Raw genomic sequence first — 18,839 nt, 5'->3', positions numbered from 1 at the left:
TTTTGAGAATCCAGGTCACATTCATGTTTCCTCTGAAAGCAGCAACAACTTAAGCAAAGACCAGTTTTACTTGACATTATTTTCAGAGAACTGCTAATTTGTGATTCATTGTAAACTCAGAGCCTCAAAATGCTTCATAATCTAAAGAACCTTCCATTGAGGCAGATTCATTTATTGAAGAGAACCAAGAGAGAAAATACACTCACGATCAGCCTGATCTGTCTCAAGTGCTGGATGGATGTTCTGCTGTGCCAGTGGGTTTGAGGGGTTTTACAGCAGATGCTGAAGAAGTCCAGAAAATGCCAACATCATTCCACAGCGGTACCTTGGGAATGCAAGTTGGCATCCTTTTGTTTTTCTTTTCATATGAAGTTACTACCTTCACACAAGATTCAAAGCCCAAAGCAAATGAAACCGTATGATATAAACATGCCAGAAAAACCTGCAAGCTCAAGAAGGCTGAACCAGTGATTTCTGAGCTGGAAGCAAACACATTGCACTGCCTCCATCCCTCAGAGAGTAAGTGCTAGGAGCAGTGATTTATCTCTGTTTATCCCATGCTGGTTTATATGCAGGTGGAATTGAATGACTACACTTGGTGTCCAGATAAACTTTGGATCTTAGATATCAAAAAAGATTTTAAAGCAAGTGTTTTTATCTTGCTTTTTGAGAAAAAAAAGGAAAGAAAAAAAATGAGGAGAAGGTTTTGCTGCTAAGTGTCTTCCAGTTTCAAGCATGAGAAGTCTTCAGAAAACTGCAGTTTAAGAGTATCAGACAGATGGTGATTATCAGAGAGCACAGGTGAGGACGGTCAAAATGAGCTATTGAGCACATAGTTTGGGAATGTATAAACCAGCTCTTGTGAATACAGACACAGATATTTCAGATTAACACATCACATCTTTTTTTTTTTAACAGCTGAACTACTATGGGAAAAGGGGAAAAACAAGACTCAAGAGTCCCACTCCCTGGGGCTTCATTGAATTATTGAATGGTTTGGGCTGGAAGGGACCTTAAAGATCATCTTGTTCCAACCCCCTCCCAAGGCAGGGACACCTCCCACTATCCCAGGTTGCTCCAAGCCCTGTCCAGCCTGGCCTTGGACACTTCCAGGGATCCAGGAGCAGCCACAGCTTCTCTGGGCACCCTGTGCCAGGGCCTCACCACACTCACAGTTAAGAATGTATCCCTAATATCTAATCTAACCCTGCCCTCTGTCAGTGGGAAGCCATTCCACCTTACCCTGTCACTTCACGCCCATGTCCAAAGCACCTCTCCAGCTCTCCTGGAGCACCTTTAGGCACTGGAAGGGGCTCCAAGGTCTCCCTGGAGTCATCTGTTCTCCAGGCTGAACACCCCCAGCTCTCTCAGTCTGTACCCTGGAATATGGCTGCAGACAGAGAATCCAAACCTGCCCATCCTTTAGCCCCATGAAGTGCAGTGAGTGACACAGATCACTCCAGCACACAGCTCCTGCACATGTGGCACAAGAGGAGCACTCCTACATAATGCACATAAAAATTTCTCAGTGCCAGTGGTGGTGCTAGAATTTTCTGTATGAAAGCATAATCTGGCAGGTAAGCTCATAAAATGGAAATCTGAGAACTAGTCCTAGAACACATCTGTTTCCAGGGTACACATTAAACTTACAGGTACTTTCACATCTGACATAAATTAAAAGCCCTCTTTCAAAACCAAGTTGTGTTTTTATGTTTCTAAGTCTTCTAGAAGACAGCACTGTCAAATGGAGAGTTTCTCTTTGAATACCCACTGAATGGCTACTCCCCTCACTTCCAACAACACTGACCTCTTCAGGGTTTGTCTCCCTTACTGCCATCCAAGCCTGTGGACCTTCTCAGAAAAAAAGGGACATCCGAAGAGGGAAATGGCTTCCTATTTACCTTTGCTGCCTTTAGTTTTCTCTTCAAACCCTCCTTGTCACTCAGAGGATCAGTTAGGTTGGAAAAGACCTCCAAGATGATCGAGTCCAATCTTTGACCACCTTGTGGCACCAAGTGTCCCGTTGAGTCATTTCATGAGCACCTCCAGGGATGGTGATTCCACACACTCCCTGGGCATCCCATTCCAATGCTTAACAACCTTTTCTATGAAGAAATTCTTCCTGAGGTCCAATTTGAACCTCCCCTGGTGCAGCTTGAGACTATGTCCTCTGATCCAGTTGCTGGTTGCCTGGGAGAAGTGACAGACCCTCATCTGGCTGCACCCTCCTGTCAGGGAGTTGCAGAGAGCAATAAAGTCTCTCCTGAGCCTCCTTTTTTCCAGGATAAACAACTCCAGCTCTCTCAACCACTCCTCATAGAATTTAGCCTCCACAGCCGTCCCCAGCTCTGTTCCCTTCTCTGGACTCACTCCAGCACCTCAATGTCTTTCCTGAACTGGAGGACCCAAAACTGGACACAGGACTTGAGGTGTGACCTCACCAGAGCCGAGTACAAGGAGAAAATCACTGCCCTGGTCCTGCTGGCCACACTACTGTTGTTACAAGCCATGATGCCACTGGCCTTCTTGACCACTTGGGCACAGCCAGCTCATGTTCAGCTGCTGTCACCAGCATCCCCTGGTCCTTTCCCACTGGGACACTTTCCAGCCACTTTGCCCCAGCCTGTAGCACTGCCTGGGGTTATTGTGGCTGAAGAGTAGGACCCAGCACTTGGGCTTGTTGAACCTCATTCTGTTGGCCTTGTACCATTGATCCAGCCTGTCCAGATCCTTCTGCAGATCCTTCCTACCTTCCAGCAGATTGACATTCCCAGCATACTTGATGTTATCCATGAACTTACTGAACGTTCACGTGATAAGATACGTAGTACAAATAAGTCCTATTCCAACAGGAATAAAAAAGGCCATGAGAAATATAAATATCAAGGCTACAGAGTGAGAATAACTCAACAGGAATACTAACCAGTAAAGCAATGACACATACATTCTATCTCAAACCAGAAAACTAGACCAAGACCTCCTCATGTCTTCTGAGTTATAAGGAAGGGATCAATCCTATTTGGCTTTTGTCATATGCCATGTAAGCATCTGCAGTCAATCTGGTCAATCTGGGCATTGTTAAACTCAATGCAGAGAAATAGGTCATGACCCTGAGACATTTGACCTGTATATACACATCAGTAACTATGTATCTCTGTGTGTGTATAAATAAATACATATTCACCTACATATATTACATCATGATAAAACATTTATTACTATATATAGTATATATTTATTATATCTACTTAGGCAACAGGGTGAGATGAACTGCTCTCTAAAGGCTCTTGTTCCTCCCCACTGCCTGCCTCAGACACAGATACTTGCATTCAGCCAGGTGAAACCCATCTTACTGGGCTGAGCGTGGCTAAAAAGAGGCAGAAGAATATCCAGACCTCACAGATTCCCAATAATGTAAGGACACGTCAAGTATTGTGTGTGCTTGAGCCTGTCCTCAGCTGCCTTTGCGCTGGGTTGTCTCATGCTCTGCAGCTACAAAAGGACCTGTCAAATTAATCAGCTGCCATGATCTGCAGCATCCTTGTCTGAGCTGGAGGAATGATGCAGGAACTGTTGTGGAAAAGAGTAATCCAAAATAACTGGGAAGAGGGGAGTGATGAGGAATGCATGTATATAGTGAACCGTAAGGGAGTCCAGTCACATTTTCAGCTGCAGTGCAGGGGGTGAACAGGTTTAATTTTGAAAGGGAACACTTTGAGAAGGGGAAAAGTAGGCCTACACTTGACCCACCTGGGTGGGGAAGAGGCAGGGGGACATCAGGTGTCCAGCAAAGCAGCTTTGTTTGTGGGGAGGGTGGAGTGTGGGCTGAAATGATGGTGGCACCATCTAATGTGCTTGGGACAGGGGTCCATATGTACTCCTGGTCGCTTGGGAGGGGCTGCAGTTGTATTAGAAATATATCTGCTGCATGGTAGGAGGAGGAGAATTGGGTTTGGGAAGCAGTTTCAGGCAGGGCTCTTTCCCCATCTGTCAGTGATAGGATGCCCTCCTCCTCCCAGCACTCTGTAGGTGGAAAGTCACACTGTCCTCGTAACAATTAAGCCATAACATCTTCTGCCTCCTTCACATTTTGGATTTGAGTGTCCAGGCTTTCTCCTCATTTGGCACTGCTGCTCTTGGAGTCGCTGGTACAATCTGGTTTCTTCTGTGGCAAGTCATTAATTCCATGAGTTTGCATCTGAATGCCACGATTCCCTGAGAAGTCTTCCCTACAACGGGAAAAAGACTTTACTACAGGTGGGAAGAAGCTGGTGTTCTATGGCTTCTTCTATATTTACTATGAGAAACAACAGAGTATTTTTTGCAGAAGACACCATTTAGGATCTCAGTTACTTTTATTTGTCAGTTACTATTTCATCTGGGATTGGCTATTTCACCATTTGTTCCAGCACAGAGCCAGTAAAATGTAGATCATTCTTGACACTTTTTCACCCAACCATTTTCAGAAATCCTACAATGGCCCAGGCAATCTGCACCATAGTTGACCATCTTCAGTAAAGCATATTTCAAAGCACTGTTTACATTTTATATGGCTTTGTCTAGTCATGAATTGACAAAAATCCACTTCCGATGTGATTTCATGAGGTCCTCCCTTCTCACTTTTCAAGAAAAAACCCCATTCAGCTAAGAAGTATCAGTAATTAGTAAGGAACATGAAGAGAAATGAGGACAAAGATTAGCAAAGAGAGAGGAGAAGAGGAGAATTCCCAAATGTCAGATAGGGACATCCTGGCTTAACTAGGCTGGGGATCCTGTGAACAGGAATAGCCTTGGTGCACCTCAGTGTAGTAACAGAAACAGGGAGGAGGCCAGACTGAAATAAATCTGAAGTACAAAGTTGTTATGACACAGTTCTGAAATCAGGGGGATGAAGGAAACAGAATTACGTGGTTGTGGTGGCAGATGCTCCCCCAGACTTCCCACAGTTTGGCCAGAGAGAAAAAGACTGATTGCATAATCTATCTGAAACAACATATTTGCATAATTAACCTTAAATTTCCCACAGAATTAACCTCCCACTCATTATTTGAACTGCCATTCTCAGTTCCACAATGGCTGGGACAAAGAATTTGTCCAGCTTTTTAGAATTATAGAATCACAGAATGATTTGGGTTGGAAGGCACCTTAAAGCCCATCTTGTTCCACTCCCCTGCCATGGGAAGGGACACGTTTCACTAGACCAGGTTGCTCCAAGCCCCATCCAACCTGGCCCTGGGCACCTCCAGGGATGAGGAGTTCATAACCTCTCTGGGCAACTTGTTCTGAGATTTTTTTATTTCATAAGCTCTGATTCCTCCTTTTCTTGTGCCAGTATTTAACAGCTGAATCAGACAATCCCAAAATCCTGGGTCATATTTAACACCAAAGAAGCTGTCCAGAAATCTAAGCAGTGCAATAGGGAGAGGCTGATCCAGCTGATAACTCTTCCACCTCTAGGGATTTTTTGGTTAGATTTCCCATTTTCCTCGTTGTGTCCCACTTACCTTATTGTCTGCTTGGTGAGTCACACCAAGACAGTGGGAATGATAAGCAGAACAAACCAGATAGCTGTAAAACCAGAAAATCAATATGGTTAGCACTTGGAGTTATCTTATTTATTGCATTTACGCCAGCTGGGAGAAACACGCAAGATCAGGGATAGGGCCTCATCTTGCCCCTGTGCCCAGAGGCAGGAATTTTTCCATGTTTCCCCATTGCTTCCAGGACCCAGACAGAGGTGACTTGGGCAATGGAGAGAGATTGACCACAGCCAAATAACCAGGGACTACTGATGTTGTGGTCTCTGGTTTGCAAAACTCCTCCTTTCCTTCCTTCATCTCACTCCATTATTCCTCCTCATCATAATGTGCACTACAGTTTTCGACAGACTCCAGCTGGAATCAAGAGCCCTTGTGCAAAGGCTTGAGCATATGCACAGTAAGACACAATTTCTATTTCATCAGCTAATGGCTGAGTGGAAGATGGGGAAGGGAGAGAAGAAAATCACTTCAGACTGATCTAAATGCACTGCTTTAGCCGGGAAGTAATGTTCTATTTGCCCATCTTTTTTTATTCATTTGAAAATGAGAAAAAAACAGCATTTAAATATTTACTTTTTTTCCCCCTGCTTTTTTCCAGTTGAAGTGGTTCAATGAATTCACAGAAAGTCTCAGAGAAGAATCTGAAAATGGCTCCATTTAAAAAACAGGCTTTTGGTTGATCCGTTTTCTTTTACATTTACATTACATTTACACGAGTCTTTGAAAGTTTCTTTATAAAAGCTTAAGTGCTTAAACAATCAGTTTATACTGTCTTCACTAACTTCTCACACAATACATGGATATAGATGTGTCTTGCAGCATATTTAGTAGCTCTTCTGACAGAAATGGATCTCTTTGGAATAGAACAACAAACTGAAAGACCAAGTAAGTGCTCTGGGTGATGGAGTGAAGTTTTTAAGAAAATGGCATACCTGTCACTGGCAGTGTCCTCGATGAGGAAGAGAAAGTGGACAGAAGAGTGAAACCTATGAAGAGAGAGAAATTCTTGATTTTTGTATCAATTCTCTCTTCAGATGAAGAACACCAGAGCAGTGATGAGGACAGAGGCAGGCAAAGAGTCAGCTTGTTCCAGCACCAAAGCAGTGCCAAGGGTAGAGTCTGACAGCTCTCCCTCTGCACAGAACGCTTAAAAATTGCCATGTTTGTTTCTTGGCCATCAGTAGATCTTTCCAGCCTAGATATCAACACATGTGCTGATCTGATACCTGTTAATGGTGGGCATGAAGCGAACTGGAATGGGATCCATCAAGATCTTTACTTCATATGAGACTGGAAGGATGACTTTCAAGGTGCCAAGTTAGGATTTGGAAACATGGTTTCAGCCAGGACCTGTTTTTGCCCAGAAATAGAAACCAAAACTTCCCTGGTGCAAGAAATTAATTGAAGTTCTCTCTTATCCTGAAAAGGAAGCTCTGAACTTGCCCCAGTATGAGATATGGACAGATTTTTCACAAGATGTCCTGTAATAGAAGTTTCTTGATAAATTTCTTTGTGCTGAATGCTGAAGGAGAACTGAGAAAGGGGAGTATATTCCTTATTCAACCTCATTATAGACATCACATCATAACCAAGACAAAGGCAACACTTTAGGGGAATAAATATTTGGTGCTCTAATTGCCAGGACATGATCTTGCTCAGGTTTGAGAGCATTTTGCAGGAAACTGGAATTATTGTTCTGCTGAATTAAAGGCCAAGGGGTTTTTTTCATTGCCCAGTCTCATGTTTTTCACAATCCTAGTTTAAAAATTTTAAGATATTTGTAATTTTAAAATACTTGTAATTTCAAAAGGCTGTGTTATTTTCTGGGGCTGGTTTGTTGGTGAGTTATTTCCATCACAGCAAGAAGTTCCTTCATCCTGACAGCACCAAGTGATATTTTCAATGGAAAAAAGTCTGGTGTTGTGATGGAAGAGGAAAGACCAGACAACAAATTGTGATTACCGTACCTGGAACACTCTGAACCAGGCACCACAGGGAAACAGATCTATGAAATAGGAGAGAAAGTCCTGGGTTGATGCTGAAACAGGGTGTGCAGTGGTCTGGTAAGGTCACAAGGGCCAGAATGCTCCTCACCCACTGTTACATAGATGTGGCCTCTGAGGTAGTCACCGAGGCTCAGCTGTAGGCACTGGGCAGAAACAAGGCTTCACAGGGCTCATTTCATCTCAAATAGGTGTAAAATAGAGCAGCTGACAGAGCACCATCAACACCTATTCCCTCTGTTGGTTTTACAGCCAGCCCAGCTCAGATGTGGCCATCTGTGCAGTAGACATCTACACTTCTGCATGATTAATTTCCTCTTAAAGGAAGTACTGGTGAAAAGCCTTTTTTTCCCAGTCTGTTGGTAGGAAAAGTCCTCTCATACTGTCCTTGCATTGGCTTCCACCTCTTTAAATTTCATCCCATTGCACTTCACTGCCTCAGAGGAGGTTGGGAGGGTACTGGAAGCCTGAGGACTGCAAAGGGTGTGGATAGCTGGGTCTGTCCACCTTGTAGCAGGGCATCTTACCCCTGTTTGTTAGCCTGTCAGATAAACAGGACAAGCTGTCTTGTAGTGAGTTATTTTGGCCACATGGAGTTAACACTGGTCTGGCATCCCCCAGCTGCCAATAAACATCCTATTTTTGAAGATCTGACAAGAAAGGCTGAATTTCTGACAGCCATTCATTTTACAGCTATAAAAGCCACAGCAAAATTTCACAAGGCAGAAATCTGTACATGTTCCTGGAAACGTGTAGAGTTTCTCCTGTGAGTAGGGATATCTATTTCACAGTTACTTCCTAAGGGATTAAGTGAAGGAATCTGTGTAGATTATCGTCATTTTAGTGGTAAATTACATTTGACTCCTAATCAATACTATTTCTTTTGCTGGCTTTAATATAGGTACCTTGATCCAGTGCACTGTTTTATGTTATGCTATAATCTACTAGTAGTTCTTTAAGTTTTATACTCCGTAGTGAGTAAATCTGATTAAGATCTTTCATCTGTTATCTCCTGTCTGTTCATTTGTCTTAATAAATATTCATTTTTATATAAATACATCTGATTTGTCATCAATAAAACTTGCAGAACAAAGTGATTCCTTAAACTGTTGCCAAAATCTGAGGCTAAGGAAAGATTTATCATCATTTAAACCCCTTTCTGTGAAGGCATTTAAATACACAAGGGAGTTCTTTCTTCCCCTCAGAGTCAGCAGCAGGGCTTCTTTAGTAAACTTTTTTGAAGCTCCCACTCTCCCCACAACAGTTGTGGGGTCTGGACCCCCCGATGAGCAGGTAATGACACTGATGTGGCGTAATCACAACCATCTTACCTGGCCCAATGGTCTGTGGTGGCCACTGGTTGCTGTCATTGGTGCATCTCATATCAAGAGGTGTCCAGATGATTTTGCCATTCACCTTCTTGCACGTCCTGCTGCCAAAGGTGGGGGGTCTCTTATCATAACCTGCTTGGCATCTGAAATGTAAGACTTGTCTCACGTAATGCTGTGGAGGCAGCCTTATGGAGGCATGTGGAACCGTCTTGGGAGGACCACAGAAATCTGTGGGAGCACAAGGCAGCACACAGTTAAAGCAGACAGATTTTGCATACTGCTTTTGTTCTTGAAAATCTTGTGCTCTTAGAAAATATAGACAAGCAGGATATACCAAGCCTTTCTAATTCTTGGTCAGGACATAAAATACTCATCTGCTTACACCATATCACTTGTTCAGCCAAGATATTACAGCAATTGTTTCTTTCCCTCTGTCTGCAAAACAATTAAATATTACTCACCATTTTCACACCACACCATGGAAATCAGCAGGAGAAGTGTTACAGTATTGAATGAGTTCTTATTTACCTTTTTGCTTGAACTCTGAAAGTTCTTCTTGCTTCTGGGGTGCAGGGCTCCTTGGTTCTCTTTCTGGCTTCTGTGTAAGTTCTAACTCCGTCATGGGAGCCATTGATGAAAAATTTTTCTTAACTGTGGAGAAGTTACAATTGCTGAGTTACAGCAAGACAAATATCAGAACAAAGCCAGAACACTCAAACTTTTGGAGGTGGGATAGAACTGTTTCAAGTTTTAACTTAGAGAGATAAGCATGAAAGATCTTTTGTTAATGCCCAGTTGTGTTTTATACCAAGTAACACATTGGAAAAACACCTCTATGTATAGAAAAAAGACAATGCTCACTCACCAAGGCATTTAAATTCCCCGTATTTCCAAACAGCACCCTGCTGTTCACTCTTACACTGAATTCCTGGGTATGAACCACGTTCTCTGTAATAGCCAGGGTGACACTCATAGTACAGTTTGGTCTGTAGTGGATACATTTCAGCAGTAACATCAACAAATTCAGTTGTTGGAAGACGTGGGCACATCTCTGCAAATAGAAAGCCTGAGAATCAGGACAGCCTGGCATTCTACTTTATGCATCAAGAACTTCCCCATTCTCAATACCAGACATGTCCAGCAGATGGGAAACATGAAACACTATCAATATTTTCTTAATGAAGCTGTGCACACTCATTTTGGAGAGCAGCTGCCTGCACCAGAGTGTGCTGCCCTGAGTCTATGGAATGCGGCACAATAGGCAAAAGCAAGCAATTAAAAGTTGCAATCATCTACAAGCAAAGATTTGGAATGGGCGTAGACTCAGTTCTGTCTGAGGACACCAAAGAGCAGCTTACTGTGAAATAAGTTTGTAAACCTAAATATATCTTGTTCCAAAACAAGGATGTGAAGTGTCATGTCATCAGCAAATCATATCTAAATATACTTCTCAATCAGTTGGAATGAATTAAGTTAGATCATTTCAGTGCACTTGAAAAGCCTGATCAAGCTGAGCTGGAGACCTAGAAGTTGATAAAGGCACGACTTAATGATTATTTAAGGCCTAAAGGCTGTGAAATTAAAAGATCAGTCTGGTTGCACCAGGGCTGGCATTCTGGATCTTTGGGTGCATGAACCATGGTCCTTTATGTTTATGCACAACAGTAACAGCTTTTAGGATTGAAATTTCTTAGTCACCATATCCTCACATTTTCTGCAGCCATAATTAATGCAGCCTTAGCAACCAGCAGGAATGACTGCGAAAGGCCCTTGGGTCCCTGACAGCTGTTCATCATTTGGAGTCTGCCCTTGACTCCCAAAGTGCCTTCTCCTTGAAAGACCAACAGCGACTCAACCAGTGACTCCCAGCCCCAGCCCTGCAATGCCCTTTTCTTTCATTTCCTCACTTTGCTATTTTCTGCCCTTTGTACTTTACATTGTCGTGCTGTTTAGTAAAAGTCACAAAGTTTGAAGAAGGCAACAATGAAAAAGTATGTGAGCATAGTTTAACAGCTAATCTGCATAAGGGTTGTTTTAATCCCCTTGTACCTTTGTGTTATCAAAGGATTTGCCTTGTAAACTACATCAGACTGTGGCTTTGAGAGAAGTGACTGCACCCGAAATAGTTAACCACATGTTTTACCACAGACTGTCAGGGTGATTAAAATTAAAAAGTTATCAGATCAGCAGCAAGCTGAGATCATGTACTCTCACTTTCCCTGAAAGCTAAAAGCTTGTTTCCCTCAAGACTTCAAAAGCCTCTTTGAAGCAGATTGCAGATCCGAATCTCAGCACAAGGCACTCAAACCTACAACTCATTAGTCTCTTCTTAAGAAAACCCACAACATTTAACCTACTCATCATAAAGTGGAAGCATTCTTTTAATTGATGATTAAATGCTGGGTTCTTCTGAACCTGCACACATCAGACAGAGATTGTGCAGAAATGGTGCACTTGGGACATGGTGAACATCCACATTGCAGCTGGATCACACACAACCTTCCTCGGATCCAGCCTTTTATTTTCATCCACATTGCTCAAATTCTTGTCTTCTCACATCTAAATAACTGCAGTATCTTCTTTGGCCTTTACAACCATATTCCTTTCCCTGATCCACAAAGAATTTTGAAAGATGACTTTCCCAGGTCTTGTTGTGACCTTCTGCCTGCCTCCCTTTAACTTTTAATGGCTTCATTGTCACATCAAATATTTTGCTTCCATTTTCAAGAACTTTCTCCTTAGTAACCATTCATAACCCTTCAAAACACTGGCTTCTCCTCCCACACTAGAGCTCCTCACCAATGTGTTTGATATCAAAGTCATTGGCTTTTGGGTTTATTGTACCAGTCCTCATACTGGTGAGAAGCCGTGCATGAATATGGATATTGCAAGATACCCTTCACTATGATTACTCTTAATTGTCTCAAAATATCTTATATACCTTCAGAGGTGCTTGTCTTTATTTGGTTTTTACTCATCTTTCTAGAAAAAGTAGGCACTCAGCATGTAACCCATGCACCGTCCTGCCAGGGAGTTGTAGGGAGTGAAAAGGTCCTTCCTGAGCCTGCTTTTCTCCAGGCTGAGCCCCCCCAGATCCCATCAGACTTGTGCTCCAGACCCTTCCCCAGCTCCACTGCCCTTCTCTGGACATGTTCCAGCACCTCCATGTCTTTCTTCAGTTTCATGTCATGGGACCTCCTGGAATAATGTGGGAAGACTGCAGAGAGGATGCAGACCTGGCAAGGTCTGGACAGTACTGACCTCGGGAGTGAATCGTGCCTAAAACTTCATTCCATCTCTGTGCCCAAGGAAACTGCATGGTTTGCCCCTAAAAAATCAACATCATTGTTGCATGAGTGGTAAAAGAGCCAAGGGATGGGAAGAAGCCAGGGAATAGGGAATGGCAGGGTAGGTATGCTCCTTCATTAGATTTCTGACTTTTTACATTTTTAGCAAAGAATAGCTTTGCTTTTTTTTCTTTTAAATTTTGCTTTTTTGTTTTGTTTCTTTTTTTGGTGGGTTTTTGTTTGTTTGTTTTTTGGTTTGGTCTGGGGTTTTTTTTTTTGCTGTTTTGCTGTTTTGTTGGGAATTGGTCAATCAATTTGAGTTCACCTGACATGAAAATAACAATCTTTAAAAAGGCCAGCACATCTGGGCATAACACAGGCTGCCTCACAGCCTGTGGTGGCTCAGTTTTGCACAGCCCAGATTTCCCTGGATTCTGCATCCCTCCATAGCTGCTCCAGGGTTGTACTCCTGCTATTATTTGTTGAAAATATTGCCCTCACACTGCCTTGAGATCTCGAGGTTTTGTTTGCCTCTTCATTTTCCCTTCCCACATATTCCAATTTTTCATCCCCATGACAAGGTGTTGTGTGCCACTATTCCCTTCTCTTTCTATCCTGATGTCCACTGTTCTCTCTTTCCTTCATTCACAAAATCCATCATCTCCTACCTACCATTCTCACTTCCCACACCCCAAAAGTGTCCTGGGACTCCATTTCTCTGCACTTAGAGGGGCCAGAGAGGTTGGTGTAATTGTGTTCATGGGGATTTTGCCCTTCTGTCAGCTGCAGAATTATGAGAACACATAGCTCTCCTAAGGCAGATGTGAATTTCTGTTTCTCCCCATATCAATGGATTTTTGGTGCCTATAGCATTTGTGGAAATTCTGGAGGTGGTTTCAATTATCATGATGGAGTGGATGGAGACAAACCCTTGGAATTAGAAGGAGACTTGTGAATTCAGACAATAGCCATGAAACATAAGAATTTAAAAGTAGTATTGTTTCTGCTGGAGTGCTCCCCAAATTAAGTTTGATAAGTTTTTTGAGACCTTCAAGCTCTGTCATCTGAGCCAACAGATATGTGTGAGCTAGGGTGTCTGATGCCATTTAAGATGTCTCAGGGCCTCTGGGATTTCCACATGAGCTGTCAGATACCACACAGGAGATACTGAGGGAAAGAAACCCAGCAGATAAATCAGCAGCAGTTCTTTTAGGTTTCTTCCCTCACGCTTCCCATTCAAATACGTCACTCACCCAACCACAAAACTGCTCTTAGTGGGTGTGCTGGCAGTACAAGGCTTCATGAAACCCTCCTGCCTGTTTCTCTTCCATGTCTGAGTTGGCAGAGCAGTGTTAGATGAGGCATCAGAACAACACCTTTAGTCCACAAGAAGTGAGTGGGGAAAATTTGTAACAGGTATTTTTAGTGCTAGGTAAAACACAGACGGTGAGTCACACCACAATAACCTAAACTCAGAACTTCCTCTATCACATGGCCATGTGTCACCAGTGCTGACATTATTCTTATGTCGAGTTAAAACAGCAAGGTGCAAAAATAGGACGATTTTCCCCTTACTACAAAGGCAGTAAAATGGGATTGGTAGAAGCTGGATGTTCTGAAGACTTGGGCAGAAGCAGTGGAAGAAACCAGGCACTGCACACACCTGCCCAGTTCAGAGATGAAGAGCACCTCTCCCCAGAGACACCAACAAATCAAACCAGGCCAAAATGAAGATATTTCCCCAGCTGTGCCTGAAAAGCTAAATCAGCCCTGGGGATTTATGTGCTGTGTGAAACTGTGCTCTCTGAATGGTGCAGTCTCCTGAAGATGAAACTGATACAGGCAAAGCGAAGGAGTTGATACCAACAACAGGACTGAAATGGTAATGAACTTTTTCTAACTTTAAAACTTATTCCCAAAGGATCCTTTAACAAGCAAGCCTCAGCTCTGCAGGATTTTTTCCCCTCCTATTAAAATCATCATTTATTGCTTATGTGGATTTGCAAGATGGGAAGAGATCCCAGCTGTGGAGTTGGGGTACAGACCCCAACTTTACTGTAATTTGCTGGTGAGATTTTTAATTTAGCTGTACCTTAGATTATAGAGAGATTATCTTAAAATATATTTTGAGTAGTAGTGAGTCTGCAGAGTAAGTGACAGAAATACAGTGGAGATGAAATGACCAGGCACAAGTTTTAATACGAACAGCAATGAAGGAGAGATCAGCCTTACAGGGCAGGAGGTGGGTTTGAATATTCCCAGCAGTGGAGAAGAGGAATGTCCTGTTCTAAGGATTTGGCAGTTCAGTGCCTGCTGAGTTTTCTGTACCAGAAAATGTCTCTGTTGGAAAGACAATGTAAAATAAACTGGAATATGAACTGGCAGGAGCTCTAGGACCATAGAAAACTGGGTTTGGGAGAAATGCACTTCTCTTATCTCTTGGCTTAATCCTGCTGACCAGCTATTTGCCATTGACCAAGGCAGTAGAATCTAATGCAAAAAAATTCCATATACAGCAAGGCTAAACTTGGTTGGACAGTGGACTAAGCTTTCTCATGCTAAGCATAATTTAGCCTCTGGCATGTGCCTTCTTAGCTCCTTCTGTGAGAATTGGAACTGGGCAAACCTCTCTAGAGCACAGCAGACACCTAATTTACCTTCTCCAAAGCAAAGCTTAAATGTGCTTCTTTCTTTTTATCAGCTGCAGGGGTGGGAGAACGTTCTTCCATGCTCACGTTGATAATCAGAGTGGTTTACCTGATGCATTGATGGATCTCACACCTGCCCTAGCAGGGACGCTGGGTTGGGGACTTGGACTCAAAATGTGGAATCGGAAGTGGGAACATTAGGAAAGAGGGAGAGGGAGGAAAACTAGCCTGGGCACAGTGCACTGCATAGAAAGTGCACTAAGTGAAGAATGGGGAACGTTTGTTTTTGTTTCTGGGTGTTTATAACATCCTTGGTTCCGCGGTAAAGCCGCAGAGCTCAGATTCTCTACATGCAACCACGGCACATGGTTTTGTAGCAGAACAGAGCCAAGTCTTGAGAATATCATATGTGAAAGCCTTGTTTTGGTGTGTGACATTTTTGCTTAAAGAGATAACCTCAGTAACACACATGTCTTTGGTATTCTCATCTAAAAGGAAACAAAAAATTGTCTTTTTAAACAGCATCAGAGGGTTCAGATTCTTTCCTTTGTCTGGAACTTTCTCAGCCTTGCCTTTTGTAGGGCTGAAAGGGCAGTAGAGAATATCCTCTCTGAAATTAATTGAATGGTCTAACAAGTGTGTGTCCCAGTCTTGGGAAAGTGAAAAAAAAAAAAAAAAAAGGTCTAGTGGGGAAATTTCTATTTCAAATGTGGCCTAAGGACTCATCTCACCTGACTTAGGGACTTAGCATGGTCATGGAACTTTTCCCCCAAAAGTGTGATGGAAATTTTCTACACATGGCAAGAATTTTTCTGACCTCATCATGCATGAAATATTTTTCCACATAGAGAGGGTTATATATTCTTCGTGTGAGGGCTCACACTTTACAAATCAAGAACATCAAGAAAAAGCAGCAGGTGACAGAGTGCTGCTCCCCTGGCAGGGCTGAGGAATAGGGAGCCAAGTGAGGAAAGCCATGGAAGGACTTTGGAAATGTGAGTTTTGGGGAAGTGTTGGAGGAGATGGAGCAAAGACTCAGTGAGCGACGTTGTTCCAAAATTCAGGACCAAGGTCAGGGAATGGAATCCGTGAGTAGAAAGTACCCGGAAGCTGGACTGTGAAGACAGCACTAATGCACCAGGGAAAACAGGGCAGACATAGCTGAACATCGAGGATGTAGGGGAACCAAAATAACAACACTCTGAAGGCAACAGGGAACAAAGGCAGAAGCAGTGGCTTTCTAGAAGTAGATACAGAGTGGATTTTTTTCTGCAATAGAAGGAGAAAGGATATAACATCTCACCTCTGATGAGGTGGGAAAACAATTCGTCCAGCTGAAGATGCAGGTACTGCAGGATCTCTGTCTGTAATATCTGCTTTTCCTCAGCAGGATCACACTTTTAAAACATTTTTTAACATTTTTAAAATTTCAGCTGTATATTGAGCCCTTTGTTGCTGAGGGCCACTGTAGCTGAAAGGTTTATAAAGGTATTTGCTCTCTAGTTGACCTTAAAAGAATCACTTGTCCATGTTTGACAACTTTAATGTATTCTGCATTGCATTTCAAATCCATGGGAGCCAGCACTAATATGCAAGTATAATGGGAAAGAAATTCCTCTCATTTACATGACTGAGATCTGGTACTCATCTTGTGTGAATGAGATTCACTTGAATGAAATTCCTTCTTTTGTGAGTTTTAATCCTTTCCAGGTTTAACTTGCAAATCTACTCAGTGTATCCCTGTATGATGAACAGCAAGATGGAAAGGTTGTAGGAGCACAGCTTTTACCTCGTGTTTGACCCTCACTTCAGGCTTCACCCATGCCTACAGCTTCTAGGCAGCTGTGCAGAATAAAGGAGATAAATGAGATGCTCCTCACAGGAAAATCAGCATTTCTCTTATTTTTAGTACTAAGGTGTGGTTTAATTTTTAGTAAATTAATAAATGATCATCCCATGCCTTAACTTCCCCAGTCCCCCAGGACTTTGCCCTCTCAAAACACTTTGAGAACCATCAGTGAAACTGTTCTGTAAAACAAAGGCTTTTTATTTTCTTTTTCCTCTAATTACATTTATTCCTGATAGTGCATTTTGCCAAACACCATCTGGGGCTGGATCTATTTACAAACCTAAACTTGCAGTGCTGGGATGAGCTGAAAAGACTGAGGCAAAATAATAAAAAAAGCACTGTATGTGCTGAGGCCTGGTTGGTTTTTGACCAGTTTGACCCAGCCTCTTTCCCTTTGCTTTGCTTATGTCTATTCCTAGGTCTCCTTGTTGATCCTCCCTTAAGGAATTAAAACCAACGGGTCTTACAGCCACAACACCTTGAGTGTGTCTATGATTAAAAACCCCTAAATTGGTCAAAGGTGGTGTTTCTATTTTAGCATATTATTTGCAGGAAGAAATTGCAAATATATATATAAATATTATCTTTAAACTTTGAGAGAGACCTTGAAAATAAGTACAGGAAGCTGAGGAAAGAAGAGCTTAGAAATACAGTAGAGAATGCAATACTAGGCATTTATTCATTCAGTGGTGAATAAAATCACATCGAATACCATAAAATGCAACTGCTCTGACACGGCTCGATTTTTTTTCCAAAAAACCAGAAAGATTTCTGATAAACGAGGTCTGCCTGCAAGAAATTTCACAACATGTTCCAGGCACAGTAATACAGAAAGTGTGATCTGGGGGACCTGACTCATCCCAGAACTGATCCCACTGACACATCTCTGGCTGAGCATCTCACGGTGCTGCTCCTGCACACAGCACCAAGCGCTTCCTGTGGGCTCTGGCACCTCATCTGGCAGTGAAAATGCCCCATGCAGGAGAAGGTGCAGCATTTACTGGCAAAATAACAAGAATAAAATCACCTGGGGCTTCAACATTTGTGAAGGTCCTTCCTGCATTAATGAGTTTGGTCATTAGCAACACACTCTTCCCTTGAGATGGCCAGCCCCAAGGAAAATTCCCAGCCCTGCTCAAGATGATCCATCAGCAGTTACACAACCAGCATATCTGAGAGCCTGCCTTAGGCTGTGTCTGTTCATACCTCTCAGCCTGGACATCATCATCAGACACAGAAGGAAATATCACATTTATGGAGCACGGAAAATAGAAGATATTTTTCCCCCCCTTCGAACAAGGCAGTTTAAATTTAAATACACTAATGTATCACCAGACCATTTCTCAGTGCACACACTTGTCACAACAAATAAGCCAAATCTAAGCAGTGTCACCATTTATAAATGTGTCAAATTATGCTGAATTGGATTAGCTGTCTCCATTCACAGTTTATAGGCACTGCTGATTGAGAGCCATGGCTGAAAAAATATTTCATGTCTCTAGTACCCACAGCAAATTTGGATGGTATCTTTTAGCTAATAGCATTGCCATCAATTTTACCTACAGGGGTACTGGCATTTCGGTGTCTATTTTTATGTTTCCTAAAGTTACAAGCAAAATGGAAAAAGCAAATTCAAAGGGCTGCCTCAGGCTGCTTTGATCTTCCCACTGTTCCAGTGATGAGTTGGAGGATACATATATTAGTCAGACAAAAAATATCCTCTAAAGCTCTGGATTTTCTGCAGTTGACAGTTTGTGGGCACAAAACCCATTTCTCTCATTTCCTTAGAATAATAAATTCCTTAAGCTCCTTAACATTTTTCCTTTGCTGAAAGGAGTCAGGATGTTGTGAACACCCTCTAACAGCCACAAAAACCCCCAAATCATATTTTCCCTTCCCAAAAGGCAAAAAGAGTCCTTTACCTGGCTTGAGCGCCTTGATGAATCCAAACAAGAGCCACATCAAAAGCCACTTGAGTTCCATGGGACTTGTCCACATCTTTTCTCCGCAAGTCTGAGGATGAAGTTTCTCAGAAGTGATGAGCTGTTGCCAACCAAGCCAAAGAGCTGGTTACTGCCTGATGAGTCTGTCTGGGAGCGTCACCTACGTGTGCAGCGAGGGCTTTGGTCAGCAAATCATCATTTTGCTGGCTCCACAGGAAAGAAGAAAGGCTGCTTTCTG

General features: G+C 42.6%; 2 protein-coding genes across 3 annotated transcripts in view; one reads left to right on the top strand and one right to left on the bottom strand.

Annotated features, from left to right (window-relative positions):
- Window positions 1-5,149, top strand: part of LOC125325015 (endonuclease domain-containing 1 protein-like) — a 17,958-nt gene extending 12,809 nt beyond the window's left edge. Inside the window, exon 4 of the transcript XR_007203171.1 lies at window positions 5,105-5,149. The gene's annotated coding sequence lies outside the window, so the exon portion shown is untranslated. The remainder of the gene's footprint in view (window positions 1-5,104) is intronic.
- Window positions 3,194-18,839, bottom strand: LOC125325018 (interleukin-2 receptor subunit alpha-like). Of its 2 annotated transcripts, XM_048301663.1 has the most exons (8): window positions 18,581-18,656; window positions 12,136-12,202; window positions 9,740-9,925; window positions 9,403-9,525; window positions 8,875-9,102; window positions 6,473-6,526; window positions 5,505-5,568; window positions 3,194-4,229 (listed from the first exon to the last, which is right to left on the bottom strand). In XM_048301663.1, the coding sequence occupies exons 2-7, from the start codon at window positions 12,191-12,193 to the stop codon at window positions 5,525-5,527; spliced, it is 693 nt and encodes a 230-aa protein (XP_048157620.1). In that variant the 5' UTR covers window positions 12,194-12,202; window positions 18,581-18,656; the 3' UTR covers window positions 3,194-4,229; window positions 5,505-5,524. The 2 variants fall into 2 exon arrangements, with proteins under 2 accessions (XP_048157620.1, XP_048157619.1); XM_048301662.1 differs by lacking the exon at window positions 12,136-12,202 and having other exon boundaries at window positions 18,581-18,839.

Source organism: Corvus hawaiiensis, chromosome 4 (assembly GCF_020740725.1).
Source record: "Corvus hawaiiensis isolate bCorHaw1 chromosome 4, bCorHaw1.pri.cur, whole genome shotgun sequence".
NCBI lineage: Eukaryota > Metazoa > Chordata > Aves > Passeriformes > Corvidae > Corvus > Corvus hawaiiensis.
The sequence above is the reverse complement of the archived record's forward strand: the minus strand, read 5'-3'. Positions and strand labels throughout refer to the sequence as shown.

Excerpts from the sequence above, each read along its gene's own strand:
- LOC125325018 (XM_048301662.1), bottom strand. The coding sequence starts at position 18,656 with ATGTGGACAAGTCCCATGGAACTCAAGTGGCTTTTGATGTGGCTCTTG. Across the intron at positions 6,527-8,874 it reads ACCACAGACCATTGGGCCAG|GTTTCACTCTTCTGTCCACT; the intron begins GTAAGATGGTTG and ends CTCTCTTCATAG. Across the intron at positions 5,569-6,472 it reads GAGGACACTGCCAGTGACAG|CTATCTGGTTTGTTCTGCTT; the intron begins GTATGCCATTTT and ends CTGGTTTTACAG.